The 15220-nt window shown below is 40.8% G+C and overlaps 1 protein-coding gene across 1 annotated transcript in view; it reads left to right on the top strand.

Annotated features, from left to right (window-relative positions):
- caskin1 (CASK interacting protein 1) overlaps positions 1-15220 on the top strand; it is a 113163-nt gene that overhangs the window by 54177 nt on the left and 43766 nt on the right. The window contains exon 2 of the mRNA XM_069673958.1: positions 6134-6185. Coding sequence (XP_069530059.1) covers positions 6134-6185 — 52 coding nt within the window. The remainder of the gene's footprint in view (positions 1-6133; positions 6186-15220) is intronic.

Below are 15220 nucleotides of genomic sequence, written 5' to 3' on the forward strand. Positions count from 1 at the left end.
GGTGAAACAGAAACTAGAAGAAAATGAGTAAGAAAACCTCATTTCAAAACCCCAATGGGCATTTGTAATAATGCAAATGACTAAAACTCCAGCCAGGAACACAACATTATTTAACAACTCAACAGAGCAGTTTAATTTGTCTGGACGAGGAGGGTGATTTTTAGCCACGCCAGCGGCATGGCTCTATTATTTTAGCTAGCACATTGGTCCAGAATGAAATATCTGAAAAACTGTAGGACAGACTGCCCTGAACTTTGGTACAAAAACTCATGTAATGCTCAAGATGAGTTGTTGTAACATCGGTTGCATCACTTACACTGTGGGCCAATTAAAATACAGACCAAACCTATGACATTCCCTTTAGCTTTAACTGTACTTTCTGTTGAATGCAATGTCTTGCTAACATGTTATAATCGTGGAACAGTGGAACACAAAAAGAAGCAGCTTTTGGCCTCAGCAGCTCTTGTGTGTGCAGTGGGTTGTGTTATTTGTATTGATTGAGGTCACGTTAGCTTTAGCATTATTAGCTAGCAGGCTGCTAGCAAGCTATTTCCTTCTTGCTTAAAATTTTAAACCTTCACCAGGGCTAACTGCTGCTAACATGGTTAAAACAGTGTCCAGCAATGTTCACGTCATTGAACTTCACAATTTGTTTGCCAAGATTAAAGTGTTACTTGAATGAAATGTCTAGACAGGAAAAGGACGGGTACAAACAGTTCCGAGTTTTGGGACAACCTTTCACCAAAAAATAGAGAGCAGCAGTTTTGCACTTTGGCACAACTCTGCTGATTCTACTGTAACATTGGAAAAGTGTCTGCACCAGTCAAACCGCCTGAAAAGTTAATTGGTGTAGGACTTGCATTTAAATCATTAGCGGGTGTTACCACTAATTTCTTGCATCAGTTTCTGGTATTATGCACTCTGTACTTTACTCACCCCAATAGCTGCAGGCCATAATTTGCTGTATTTGGTATAAACAGTGTATTTAATGCAGCTCAGTCTTATGTTGTTTTCAGTTTTATCTTATTAACAGTGGCAGTATGCCAACATCCTGACTTACATAGGCACAGAAAACCACCTCCCAAAATCCCCAAGGCTGAATCATTATTACTTCTTTTTTCTGTCTTGCTATTTTCATAAAGTTAACTTGCCTCCAGCATTTTTAGTCCAGTTTTTTTTTTAGTTTGAAAGTTGATTTTTAGATTCCAGAACTGGTGATGATATTCGTATTTTACTTATTACTATTATTTTTTTAAAATCACTTTAACTTTACACTACATACTGGCCTTGCTGCAGGCAGGTCAAGGCTGGTATCTTGATACTGTGGCAGCGACTCTTTAAGGCCTGCAGCCTTTGCAACATTACAACACCTACATATGAAGTAGAAAGGCAGAGACAGATGGTTTTTTGAATGTGTTTGTGTGTACTCTTCGTGCATCTAAGTTTTTGCATCATTTTTTATTGGGACATGAATGTATTTATGTGTGTCCACAGAGTCCATCCCGTGAGGCTGCAGATCTGTGGGTGTGGAGTGTTTTAAAGGAATGTGTTCTTTTCAGCTGGCTGGCTTCTCTATAACCATGGTTTCACAGTTAGTTATGACTGTGTACTAATATGTTTCTGTTCAGCATCTCTGAGCAACAGTAACAAACACGTAATGTGTTATGTGATGTAATACCAAACCATCGATATGAGTTATTTATTACGAACTTTTCCTTATAAACCAGGTGTATTTGGGTGTGTGGGCGTTCCTCGTTGTGTGTTTAAGTGTGTTTGGGTGTGTGTCCATCTCAGCCAAGGGTCTCTAAATTTTTCCAGGAATGGTAACAGCAGACAGCAATGCCCTCCAAAGTGGTGACCTGTTTCATGGATCTCATTTTGAAATGAGCTAGCTGGAAATGTTGAAAAGTCTGTTGGATGCAAGTTACGGCTGACACTTCTCTTTGCAACAGTTGTTATTGAGCCACAACAATAAATATTGAAAAAGCAAGAGACAAAAATACGAAATGAAATCAAAGTGGATTTTTTCCACATGAAAATCAGAAGCGTTCAACAGTCTATAAATCTAAAGCAGTGCAGCGTGTTTGACTGCTAACACCATTGCTAGCGTTACTGCTATTACTTCCTCAGTGCAGCCTTTGAGTCCCGATGGCTCAGATGGCAGTGCTGCAGATGGGATTAACCAACTAAAATCGTAGTCAGTTAAAACGCATGCTTCTTATAAATAAGCCTGTAGTTATTCAGTCACTGTTGTTAGCTAGCTTCGGTTATTATCACTTCTAAGTTATGTTCCAATTGAATCCACAGTGATGGAGCAGCCCCAGCTTCATCTGCAGTGGGTAATGTTTGCAGAAGTCAGACACCCCAGTTAAACCCATTCTCCATCGATAAACAAGGGAAAATTACACATAAAAAAAAACGCACAATGTCACAGAGCTGTCACCAAGATTGGGGTAGAAGATTTACTTCACTACAGTGAAGTCCAGTTGGTTTAGGTATGCTAATAAATGATAACTCGCCTAAGTATGAATTTTAAGTTGCCATGACAGCCAGAAAAAATATTTTTGTATTGCTTATAATTGTTACTGTTACTACATTTACTGACTGATAATGTTAACTGTTGTTACTGTCGGAAGATGACTACAGCGCTTAACAGCTACAACCCCCCCTTCCAGAGGCACATCCCAAGACATCCTAAATAAAGACATCATTATTTTTTGCACCAAATAATGGAGACTAGAATCATTTAGTATCGGTATCAATACCGGTATCTATAAAATCCTAACAATACCCATTCCTATTAACAATAATAGATTTACAACATCTGGCTAGACTTTCAATATAAAGTGGTTTAGTTAGCAGTCTAATAAATAGCAAAGTGAGGTTAAACTTTCAAAATAAAGCTACTGAAACAAATAAAAAATTATTGTGGTGTAGTTTTTGGTTGGTAACGATGTGGTTAACAGACATGTGGTTAATGTTAGGACGCTGTTGCAGTTTGGTTAGGTTTGGGCAATGAAAGCACCTGGTCAGGTTAAGGAAAAGACCTTTACAAAGATGTCAACATTTTAATTAACAACGGTTTAATGCGGGAATCCCAGTTGCAAGGGTGAAAGTCTCACGTCTTTAGTCAAGAGGAGAGAGTGCAGAAATGATGCTTGAATGGTACCAACATGATCACATTTTAAACTAAAAAAGCAAAGCTGCCTTATTTAATGGTCTGGCCTATAAAACACCAACAGATCAAAGAAGTGATTTTCTCCCTGTTCTGTCGGGTGTGTCCTCTCATATAACATTGCTGCATAAAAGCAGGGGTCAGACAGTTGGTAGCCATGATGTTATGGAGTAAAGGGTCACAGCTGACGGCTGCTGTACAGATGTTAAATATTGTGGACAAAGACAACTGTGTGTGTGTGTGTGTGTGTGTGTGTGTGTGTGTGTGTGTGTGTGTGTGTGTGTGTGTGCGTGCGTGTGTGTGCGTGCGTGTGTGTGTGTGCGTGCGTGTGTGTGTGTCTTTGAAGCAGTCATTGTTTGGAGCCTGTCAGTGATATTAAAATGTTTAAAGTATTTTATTCATTTTATCTTTGTCTCCTTCTTTTTGAAAGTTTGATTTCAGTTTCTCTGACACTATTAATGAATTGGCTACATATCAGTTTCTATTGTATTACACCCCTCTTACAAGTTCACACACTTACACACACAAAGGATATAGATAGTGCATCCGTCCATATGTTTGTGTGTGTGTTTGCATGCGAAAGAGAGAGTGAGCGAGTGAATCCCTGCATTTACCGGCCAGAAATAGCCTGTTAGGAAATCAATGTTCCTCTCCCAGTGGCGCTGGGAGCTGTCTCCTCCACAATAGAGGGACTGTCCTGTTTCCTGCACCCTGGAGGGAGTGTGTGCGTGTGTGCGTGAGTGTGTGGAGAGAGTGAAAGAGAGAAAGTAGAAAGAGAGAGAGAGCAGACTCATCTTGGCTGTGCCTCTGTTCTGCATCATCAGCTAGCTCGAGTAATAAAAACCAGGCAATGAAAAATAGAAGATAAATGTTATACATTCTTACTTGTGTGTCTGCATGTGATGAACATATATGAGGTTGTGTATTTACATGATCAATATGTCTTGGCTACCTGTATGTAAGTTATTCTAGAAGCTGTATTTGTGCTTATATTTTATTGGTTGGTCTAATTAGCAGTGTCATATCGTGAGAAAGGACATCGACCCTGCAGGTAGTATTCTGAGGTGCGACATTGCCCTGGCATTGAGACAGTCCGTCACAGAGAACAAGAGCCAAAGCAAACTGTCCCTCCCCACTACATCACACTCTCATCTGTGGAAGGGTGCCACAGTGACTTGCAGTGGGAAGTTTATAAGTTCAGTTACATCACATGCTAACTGGTTTGGAACAGAAATGACATTGGGTTCCGTTATTGGAGGAGAAGACTTAAGGGCCCTAAACTGCGCTCTATGTGTCTATACTAGTCTCCACATGGTCTCTGGACTGATTTCTTACGTAAACAAATACATTTTCTTTAAAGAGGGGCTATTATGCTGTTCTACATTTTAAGACACATATATAATGTTACAATGTTGGATGTCCAGACTAAACGTGGGTGAAGATTCAAATCTATAGGTGAAAGTATGTCGGAGTAATCCCCAGGCTTCTCAGCTCAGTTTGCAGGCTGCTGTGAACGCCAGGTTTCACACAGTTTTCTCTACATGCTGCACTTTGTGATGTCACAAAGTGCAGCCTCAGCAGGCTTCGGAGAGCTAGCCAATTTGTAGAAAGTAGGCTTGTAAGGGGCGGGGTTTCTTAAAGGGACAGAGCTGACTGAGTGGTTTCAGGTAGAGGCTCTATGAGGGCCTGCACAGGGCACCAGTGTGAGAAAAATTCTTTTTTAACTGTAAATTATGCTAAGCTACTCCACAGGTATCACAGAGTGAAATATGAAGCTTGGAATTAGCATAATACCCCCTTGTAATCGTAACATTCAGATTACATGATTGGATGTATAGTTATACCCTTAACGCTGGTAGCTATGTAATATTACTTGTTAGCCACAGCCTTACTATTACCATATCAAGCTATAACCTAGTCTTTTTTTATATTTTTGGTGTTAAAATGTAGGTATATTGTTTGTTTAAAACCTGCACAACTGTAATATGAATACATAAGAGAGGTGTGCAAAGTCAATTAAAATGTATTCATGAAGAGCACTTAGAGACCAGGTAAAGCAAAAACAGATTTTGAGTTTGTCAGACCACAGAAAAACATGTTACCAGGCACCCTGCCAAATATGAGTGATGAATGAAATCATTGATTATATAAAATCACATTTCAATAACATAACATTTAATAACATTAACCTCATTTTTGAGATTTTTTTTAAGGTGACAGAGCTTTTTTGCAAATTCCAGCACTGTGGGAAGAGGCATTTGTGGGTAGTTCTGCAAGGCTAGCTAGCTAATTGTAGGCTAATGTAACAACTACTGATTTTTTGTTACTTGAGACAGAGCCAGAGAACTACCGATAGTTGAAGGCCTTAGCTTTACCTGGTCTTTAAATATTGGGTCATTTAATTTGATATCTTTATGGTGAAATGGCTACAAGGATGCTATTTTGCTAGCTTTGCATGCTAGCTTATCTAGCTGCACATATTTTATGTTTTGGTAATTTAATTAAATTTTTGCGTGAGGTTTCGATTGGGAATCCTGCATTCCTATTACATCACTCAATGCATAACCACACACAGCCGCAGTGCTCTGAATGAGGTAAATACTCTGAATGACAGACAGATATTATCACCACGGGGCCTGAACTCGAGGTAATGACTGCAAACCACAGGCCAGGAAATATGACGACAATGTGACTCATAATGTGACAGCTTCTAACGGCACTCTGTCATTATGTAAGAAAGGAAAAGAAAAAAGGGAAAAATCTTTGAATGTTTGGAATGAATGAATCGTATCTTTATCTTCAATCTTGAAAAGAAATAACAACCGATACACAATGATGCTGAAACCATAGATCCTAAACTTAACACGTGCCTTATCATCATAAAAAGGCATTCACCGGCTCGTACTATCTTTTTTTGTCTCTAGGAATAAACTAATATTCTCTTTCTTTGTGTTTCAGAGCTCCTCGGTTCTGCAAAGAAAGTGAATGTCAACTTCCAGGATACAGACGGGTGAGTTCCTCTCCTTTCTTCTTTCGTTAGCTCAATTTCTAACACTCGCTCTCCCCGTTCCCTCTGCCATTATCTCTCTCTCCCCTCCTCCTCTTTCCCCCTCTTTTTAACATCCATCCTCCCCGTCTGTCCCCTCCCGCTCTTCCTCCGGTCCCATTCATGTAAAAGCTGCTAGATTTACTTGTGTCTCTATAGTATTAAAAGATGAAGGATTAACCCTGATAGCACTTAGCTCAAGTTCAGACTAGAATGGCGTGTTTATGTGTGTGCTACTGGGAGTATTAATGTCATTAAAAAGCCTCGCATGTGTACAGTTTGTGGCTATACGTGCCTTTCCTCCCAATCTGGTTTTTGTTTTGTCACAGAGAGCATTGAGAGTACCACCAAAGAGAAAGGAAAAGACAGATGACGATGCTTTTATACACGACACAAGAGGAAGTTTTTATATCTCAACACATGTGACCACCCAAAGAACCACCTCTCGCCCATCTTTTGGTCGAATAGTTCCAGGAACTGTTCCATGGAAAAAGAGGAACCATATTTAGGAATTAAAGTTGGAGTTAGAAGTCCCTTTGAACTGCAATTTTTCATGCACGAGGAAACAATGATGATGAGTCATCATGCCATTGTTTGTATTTCCTGTTGCGTGACTCTGATGTTTGTGTTGGATTTGATAATTGAGTGAAAAGGAGACATGCAGAGGTCAAGATGGAGAACGATTTTAATGGTTATTTGTGTCTACTTTTGAACATGACCGCCATGAAACAGTCTGCAAATATAATATATTCACTTACTAGCTCTCTTGGGCGCTGCTCTCTCTCGCTCTGTCGTTTGCAACCCTCTCTCTAAAGTCCAGCCCTTGTCCATTTTAATACTAGTCAGTCATGTAAACAGGGATGTTTGTCCCTAACTAATACAATTATTTAAACCTGGAAATGTTCAGAAACTAAAAGGAGTGCCTGGTTCCTTCCTGGTTGGAAATTTGGCTGACAAGGGCAATCGTGCTGCAACGGCCCAAACCGTTTCCATTAGAAGAAACAGGCTGCAAATTCAGAAACGATGGCGATTTAAAAACGCATGCAAAAATCAAAAACAAATTGCAAGACAGAAACTCTCTGCAAATTAAATAAACGTGCTGCAAAAGGCCCGAACAAATGCATTAACATCAAACACGCTACAAATACAGAAACGATGCAAAGTCAAAAACACATGCAAAGAAAAACATGCTGCAAATCCAGTCAACACAATGGAAGTGCTCCAGGCCTGTAGGGGCGCTCGGTGTAACAGCTAGGAGCAATGTGTTGTTTCCATTAGCTACGGATCGAGTTAGCTGTGTGCTATCAGCTGACAGTCTTCTGGGTTTGTGTGTTTTTGACTTTGCATCGTTTCCGTATTTGCAGCGCGTTTGATGTGAATGCATTTGTTAGGGCCTTTTGCGGCACGTTTTTTTACATTTGCAGGGCGTTTCCGTTGTTGCATTTGTTTGGACTTTTGCAGTGTGTTTCTTCCAGTGGAAACAATGTCGGCCGTTGCAGCGCTATTGCCCTTATTGCCACCGTAGTTAAGTTCTTCGGAGTTCCTCAACAGGGTCCTGGTCCCCTGGGAGAGTTCCTTCTCTTCTAGCGTCCACTTTTACCTGAATGTCTTCAAAAGTTCTGTCATGTCACATTTCCATTATAGCTTAGAGTTACTTTGCTTTGCATTGTTACAGGCATTTACAAGTATAATTCAGCTCAACTATGGTACCTTGTGCCCATATGTAATCCAGTTGAATCTCTGTGGTATATCTGTATATTATAAATAGTGTAAGCTACAAAAAATGCTGGTAAAATGCCTTTACAAGAGATGACAATTAGATGCGTCATTAAATATTAATTTCGGGTCTGTTGTTGAGGAATTTACACAAGCATGTGTGAATTTAAAGACACACAATCTGGTGCTGCATGTGAATCCATGCTGAGGATTGCTGAAGCTGTTCCACACATACTTTGGAACGGCTTCAACATCATTGAAACTCTTCCAAATGCCCCCAGTGGCTCCCTAACATTTCCATTAATTTGGCGCTTTCTGTACAGTATCCACAATACACGACTGTCTCACAGTGCAGCAGGAAAAAACACCAGCTAGATTCCTACAACCATGAGTCATGCCAGCTGCTGTCCTTGTGAGGGTCCTTTTAAATGAGCTAAAAGACTGCAAACTGCGCTGAATAAAGTGTTTTCTGTAAAGATAAAGATCAAAAGTAATCCTCACAGCGCTGCTTTGCCGCTCTAAGTGAAACCGAACAGTGTAATCTAATTAGTGTGTTTACTGTTATTGCCTCTTTGCCCCTTAATTCCTCCCACAGTATTAAGTGCTCCATATTAGCTCGATGCTAATGTGGATGTGTGCGTTCGTCTGCTGCACGGATAAGTCATAAATAAAGTTTATGATGAAAACGCATGGATCAAGGGGAATTCTACTTTCTAATGAGCACACATGGCTAATGAGTCTGCACACGCGTATTCATTTTACATTCATTGGCTTACTTTGAAGACTCTTAATGAGCACAGTGTTAAAAAAAAGCTCTTAATTGGGATCTTTCACTAGAGATTTTCCTCCTCTGCAGTGTGTGTAGAACACAGCATTGCTAAGTGGTGTCAATCAGCCGATGGTTAGTGTTTATGTGATATTAAGATGATTAGAAAACACGGTAGAAGCATAGTGGACATGTGATGGAGGGATACGTAGCCGAGACATGAATAGAAAAAAAGAGAGAGTTTGTCACATGGGTATGTGGAGAAGCTCACATGAGACTGGGGATGTGACAGCAACAAAGCACTTAGAGTCTCTGCTCTTTATAAACCCTGACAAGGAGATTCCCATTGAGACGTGAGAGAACATTACAGGAGAGATGCACTGCTCTATATGCGCTCTATGTGAGTGTGTTTGTGCAGGCAGGAAGGTTTTGAAGAAAGGAAAGAATAAGAAAGGGAGGCACTTCATCACATTTTCACCCTATATATAAAGGCATGGAGACAAACTGTATAAATATGCGAGCAGACACACAAGAAGCATGTCATGTATTTATATACAGAAGCTTAGAATCAACTCAAAATATTGTAGTTTCAGAATAAATGATTTCAAGTCCTACATGGAGTTCTGTGTGACCTTAAGAAAATCTTGACAGATATATTGTTACCTTTCTATTTAATGCTGCCTTGTATCGTCATCCTGCAATGATAAAAAAAATGCTACAAAGAAAGAAAGAACTACGCCTCCCATATTCTATTTGATCATTTGCTAAAATCCTTATCAATATAACAGGCTATTTTTTGTCTCCCAAAGCTGGACATTTTATGCTAAAATATGATACAATGTTTAATATTTTAAATGTAGAAACTGAACCTGCTTGAGATGTTGTCTTGTTCCTCACCTATATTGTCGCTTTTGTCTTTACTCTGGGCTGTACCACTTTAGGATAGGGGTGTTTAACCCCCCTACTGTAAACTTGATTCTGACCAATGGCTGTATATATAGACTAATCCGGTGACCAATTTGTGCGTGCTGCCCTCTTGTGGAGCTGCTATTACTGTGGTGGCCACTCCGGATCTGCTGCTGCCTGCTGACTGTGACGGCAGCTTAATTAGTTAACTTCATTCAGCACATATTTTCTTTTTTTCTGCTACTACAGCTGCTCTGTAATGATTACATGCAGCTCTCACTTGATTATGCTAACTAGCTAGTAGAGGAACATAATTTACGCTATCATTTTGCAAAAATGCATCTAAGGGTCCCTCAGAGAGGGCCGAAACAATAATATAATAATTATAATATTCTTATTTCACTTCTGAAGGATATATTAGTCCTTAGCCAATGACTCCACAGGTTCTTCCCGATGTCATTCACATGGTTGCCAAAAGTAAAGTTACACAGAAAGTAATGGAAAATTGTTCACTTCTGACGACAGCTTGCGTTCAAACACACAGATGTTGTATGGGGACGCCACTGCAGTAGTGGCGGCTTGTCAACTTCCGGTAATTCCCCGGATTAGTGTATCGATGGACGATGAATTTCTATCTGCTCTCATAATTGACATAATTTGCAGCCAGAGTTGCACAGTAGAGTAGCCACATCTGCAAACCAAAACACACAGTTAACTTACTGAAAAAAACCCAGCAAAGATCCCGCATGTCGGCGTATTTAACAGCAGAACAGCTTCTTGTGTTGGTCTGAAGTTAACGTTCACAGATATGGAAACTTCAATTACTGTAGTGATTGTTTTAGTTACGTTTCCTCTCTTTAATCCTCAACTCTCTACTCTGCTAATCTGGAACAGATCGGCTGCAGGAGCCATATTTGTTGACAGAGCTGTCAATCATCCTTTTCACAGCATCAAATAACTAATTAAAACATTTATTTGGCGTGTATTTTGATTTTATAGTTTGACTCATGTCCCATCTGTTAACATGGAGGAGGCAGGCTTTATGATCTATACTGCAGCCAGTGCATCTTTTTATACAGTCTATGGTTCTGACCAAGTGTCACTGTTAGGACACAGAAGTTGTACACCTGAGCTTCTATGAGCCGACCGCCTGCTGATTGATTGATTGTTTGCATTGTGCTTCCTGTAAAACCATAGCATGCTGCTTGGCTAACCCAGGTAGCATCTTAAGAGAGAAGCCACCAGTGCCAAGTGTAAATGTATTTGGCAATAAATGGTTAAATCTATGAACATCTATGACTTTTTTTTTTGCAAATTCACCCCATCAAAAAAAGGAATGAAATGCTGTTGCTTTCATGGTGTCTGTTCTCCGTAAGTCTTTAGCAGCTAAAGAGGAAATAATGAGACGATCAAAACAACCATTCTTCACTGTAAAAAAGTAGATCTATCTTGAGCGATTGATGCCTTAAAGGTACATGTGATTATGAGAAGCCATTTAACAAGTGAGTCAGAGTTTTCTGACAACACGGCCATGACGTTATACATTGTGAAAGAACATTTTACGAGAATAGATTTCACCGTGTTAAGCGATGGCTGAATTAATTCATGTTTCCTTTAACACATCTCCAGGGCATTTTTACCCCGATTTAATGTTTGAAAAGGACCAGCAGAAACATCTTCTCCTAGCAGGAAGACATCAAAAACATAACTCCCTCTTAGATAATCTGGAGTCTGTGTTTTTAGGACAGATAACACCTGGGACACACACACACACACAGGCAGAGTGACAGACACTGATTATCAAAGAACAGAGACACAAGACGACATGATACACGAGCCAGCAGAACGTGGACTTGTTCTGCGTACACACCTGAGCACACACCAGCAGACGGAAGAAGATAGATGCCGTATTCCTTCCTTCACTGTCCATGAAGCAGTGCATTTTGGGAGGGCCTGGAATGGGGTCAACCTGTGTGTGTGTGATAGGTGAACAGAAGTGTTGTTAAGCTTGTTTAAGGGCTGATGTGCAGATGCATGAAAAGCTTATGAGTGAAAAATGTGGCAGGGGTGATCAAACTAGTCAGCGATATATATAAACATGTACAGTATATATAGACAGGGTGAGAGGAAGGGAGGAGAAAGTCGTGCAGACTTTGAGTGGATCATAAGAGAGGCGGAGATGAGCGGCAGTAAACAGAAGCAGCTGGAGAGAGGGATTGAAAAAGCAGGATATGAAACAGGGTTTGGTTCGTGATATGGAGATGCATAAGACGTGGGTTCAGAAGCAGCTGTGCAGGGATGTTTTAGAAAGTTGCTCTCACTTGACCTCAAAACCCCTCAGGCTGTCATTGATGTCAGTTTAAACGTTTTGATCATTTGTTGTGACTGAGGCATAGGTGTTGTTTTGTGCACACAAAGTAACTTGTACTTAAAAAGAAGTGTTTGATGGGAAAGATGAGTATACCAGTTTTTCTATATGTGCATGATATACATGTGTATTGCTATGGTCGATTTTATATAGTATATAGTATTTCATTTCATTTTATACTGTGTTCGGGTATTTCCTCACACAAGCTCAAGGAAACCAGTTGTTTTAGATGAGCCCAAAACTAAATGTTACATAAATGCTGACATAATTATTTAATACGTGACACAGACCATGCTAGTGTGTCGTCACAATGGCCCACAGCGGTAAGTGGGTGGGGTTATGGAGCATTATATTATTTCTCAGGTGAGATCGAAACCAGGCTGACACGTGCTTGCAAATACTTCATTTTCTTACATTCGTTTATTTTCGTTGGTGGTTGTGATGAGCTGCTCACTTTTACAACCATTTTTGCCGCAGTTTATATGAGAGGAGAGTTGAAAATCGTCGGTGATGCGTTTGTGAATGTGTGGCGAATCCGGCGACCGAGGCACAAAACAACTGCTGCTGTTGAGTTAACACAGAAACAGCTGGCTTACGGAAACCAGTTAGGGTAGCAACCAGTAGGTGCTGTAAGATAAACTATGTTAGATATGTAAGATAGATTAGCTTTTCCCTTTTCCAGTCATTGTGCTAAGCTAACTAGCTGCAGGCAGTAGTTTCATATTAAGCGTACACACTTGAGTGTGGTATCAATCTTCTCATCTCACTCTGGGCAAGAATGCCAAAATATCAAACATTTCTTTAGAGAAGGCTATGGATGGGTTTGGTCTGCAAAATACGGGATCCTTTAAGTTGGACAAATTTCAGACATTCCAGACATCCATTCAAATTTCCTTTGGGATTAATAAAGTTTTATCTTATCTTATCTTCTGCTCCTCCTTTTCAGTTGGTAGTTACTGATTGTGAATTTTTATTAGTGTAACAGTAGAGTGTCATTTTTGTTGCGAAGTTCTTTTCCCTAGTTTTATTGTGAATTTTGAAAGGTGAATTCCACAACTAACAAATCCTCATTCAAGTCGGTCTAGAAAGGTGTATTTGGGGTATACCTTCATCTACACACTTCTTATCACGAATGAGAGGTGTAGCGATCTGCCACAGGTTGATGGAGAGTGATGGATTTATAAAAGGGAAGAGAAGAGAGTTAGAGGCAGAAAGGAAGCAACTGGAGGAGAGACAGGACGGAGCTGTGGAGGGAAGAGGTGAAATTGTCAAAGGCTAAAGGGGCAGGTGAAGAGTGCAAGAGAGAAATCTGAAGGAAGAATAGAGTGAGGAAGAGGGGGGAAGAGGAGAAGGGGGTATGAATATTGCATGGCAGCTTTTACTACTTGGCAAAAGCGAGGGCTTCCCTTCCCCTCCCCCTCTACCATACATGCATCCCCCTGACACACTCTGCAGGGCTGCACACGCACAGAATGCTAAGCCTAGTGCAGCATTGTGTAACGGTATCCCTGTTTAACCCTGGAGGGAAAGCGAAGGAAGGAAGATGCAGTCATCGCTGAGATCCAGAAGTGGGTTATGACACATGCACAGTGAGAACACTCCTCTGTCTGTTTGTTGTGATAAGAGGGCTCAACGTGCCACTGTCAAATATAGGGCTACTTTAAAGACATGTGAATTCACGCTTTACATACAGAAACCAGCAGAGGTGTAGCCTTGCCTATATGGCCTATATGCACCTCTGGGTGGGAGGAATCACCATTTAAATATTTAAATTAATTCAGCACAGTAGACACTTTTGTTCCTTGGACTTTAGCCTTCAAGGCACCGGTTTCCAATTAGTTGTTCACAGTTCATGTAGGTGAATTCTGAATTTGGGCAACACTGTCTAAAACCGTGTTTCAAAACAATGCTTTTATTTTGAGGTACTTGTATTGAGTGGCGCCAATAAACATGGAACTTAAAGGGATAGTTTGGATTATTTAAAGTGGGGTTGTATGAGGTACTTATCAATAGTAAGTGTACTACATCATTCGCTCCCATAGTTTCTCATATCATTGCTATGCGGACGATACCCAGCTCTTCCTGTCATTCCCACCAGACGGCACTACAGTCTTGGCGCGTATCTCGTCATACCTTGCCGATATCTCTAAATGGATGAAAGAATGCCACTTTCAGCTCAACCTATCCAAGACTGAGCTCCTTGTCATCCCAGCCGGTCCCTCCATGCAACCACAGATCAATATCCAGCTTGGCCAAACTGAAGTCATACCCACTAAGTCTACCCGGAACCTGGGTGTCACAATTGACGACCGGCTAACTTGCCCTGTACAACATCAGGAAGATCATACCTTTCAGAGCATGCAACACAACTGCTGGTACAGGCTCTCGTGATATCACAAATTGATTACTGCAACTCCCTACTGGCAGGCCTTCCTGCATGCACATTCAAACCTCTGCAGATGATCCAGAACGCAGCAGCCATCTGGTCTTCAATAAACCAAAAACATCACGTCACTCCACTGCTCATATCCCTCCTCTGGCTTCCAGTTGCCGCTCGCATCAAATTCAAACCCCTGTTGCCTGCTTACAAAACAGCAACAAAAACAGCTCCCGCCTACCTGAACGCCCTCATCTAGTTCTACACTCCCTACTGCCCACTACGCTCTGCCAATGAAAGGTGCCTGGTACTCCCATCACAACAGAGCCGTAAGTCGCTAACTAGACTCTTCTCCTCAGTAGTCCTCAGGTGGTGGAATGAGCTACCAAACTACCATTCAGTCTGCAGAGTCCCTTTCCACCTTTAAGAAGAAGCTAAAGACCCAGCTCTTTCATGAACACCTCTGCACTTAATGATATTGATGCTATTGATGATGATGACATCAAGGATGTAGTTTATGCTGACTAGGATTTTCATGATGATGATGATGACTATACTGATCTTGTTGATGTTGCTGATCATGATTATAAAACGAAAAAAAACCCCAACCCCCCCCCAAAAAACAAATAAACAAAAAAGAACGCCCTGTGCACTGCCTGTTGGCACCAGTGTCTGATCGCACTTGAAGCTGTTTTTTGGCACTTTGACTTTGTTCCCTCCTGTCTTGATCGTTGCTTTTGTTGTATTAACTCTCAGATGTACGTCGCTTTGGACAAAAGTGACATTGGTTTTGCATAATCCTTGCATAATCAGAAATATGATCGGTGCAGACGTGGAGCTGTCTCAGTGTTGCCTGTGGAGTGTTG

This window comes from Semicossyphus pulcher, unplaced genomic scaffold (genome assembly GCF_022749685.1).
Source record: "Semicossyphus pulcher isolate SPU_LCO1_2020_fin unplaced genomic scaffold, fSemPul1.0.p SCAF_23, whole genome shotgun sequence".
NCBI lineage: Eukaryota > Metazoa > Chordata > Actinopteri > Labriformes > Labridae > Semicossyphus > Semicossyphus pulcher.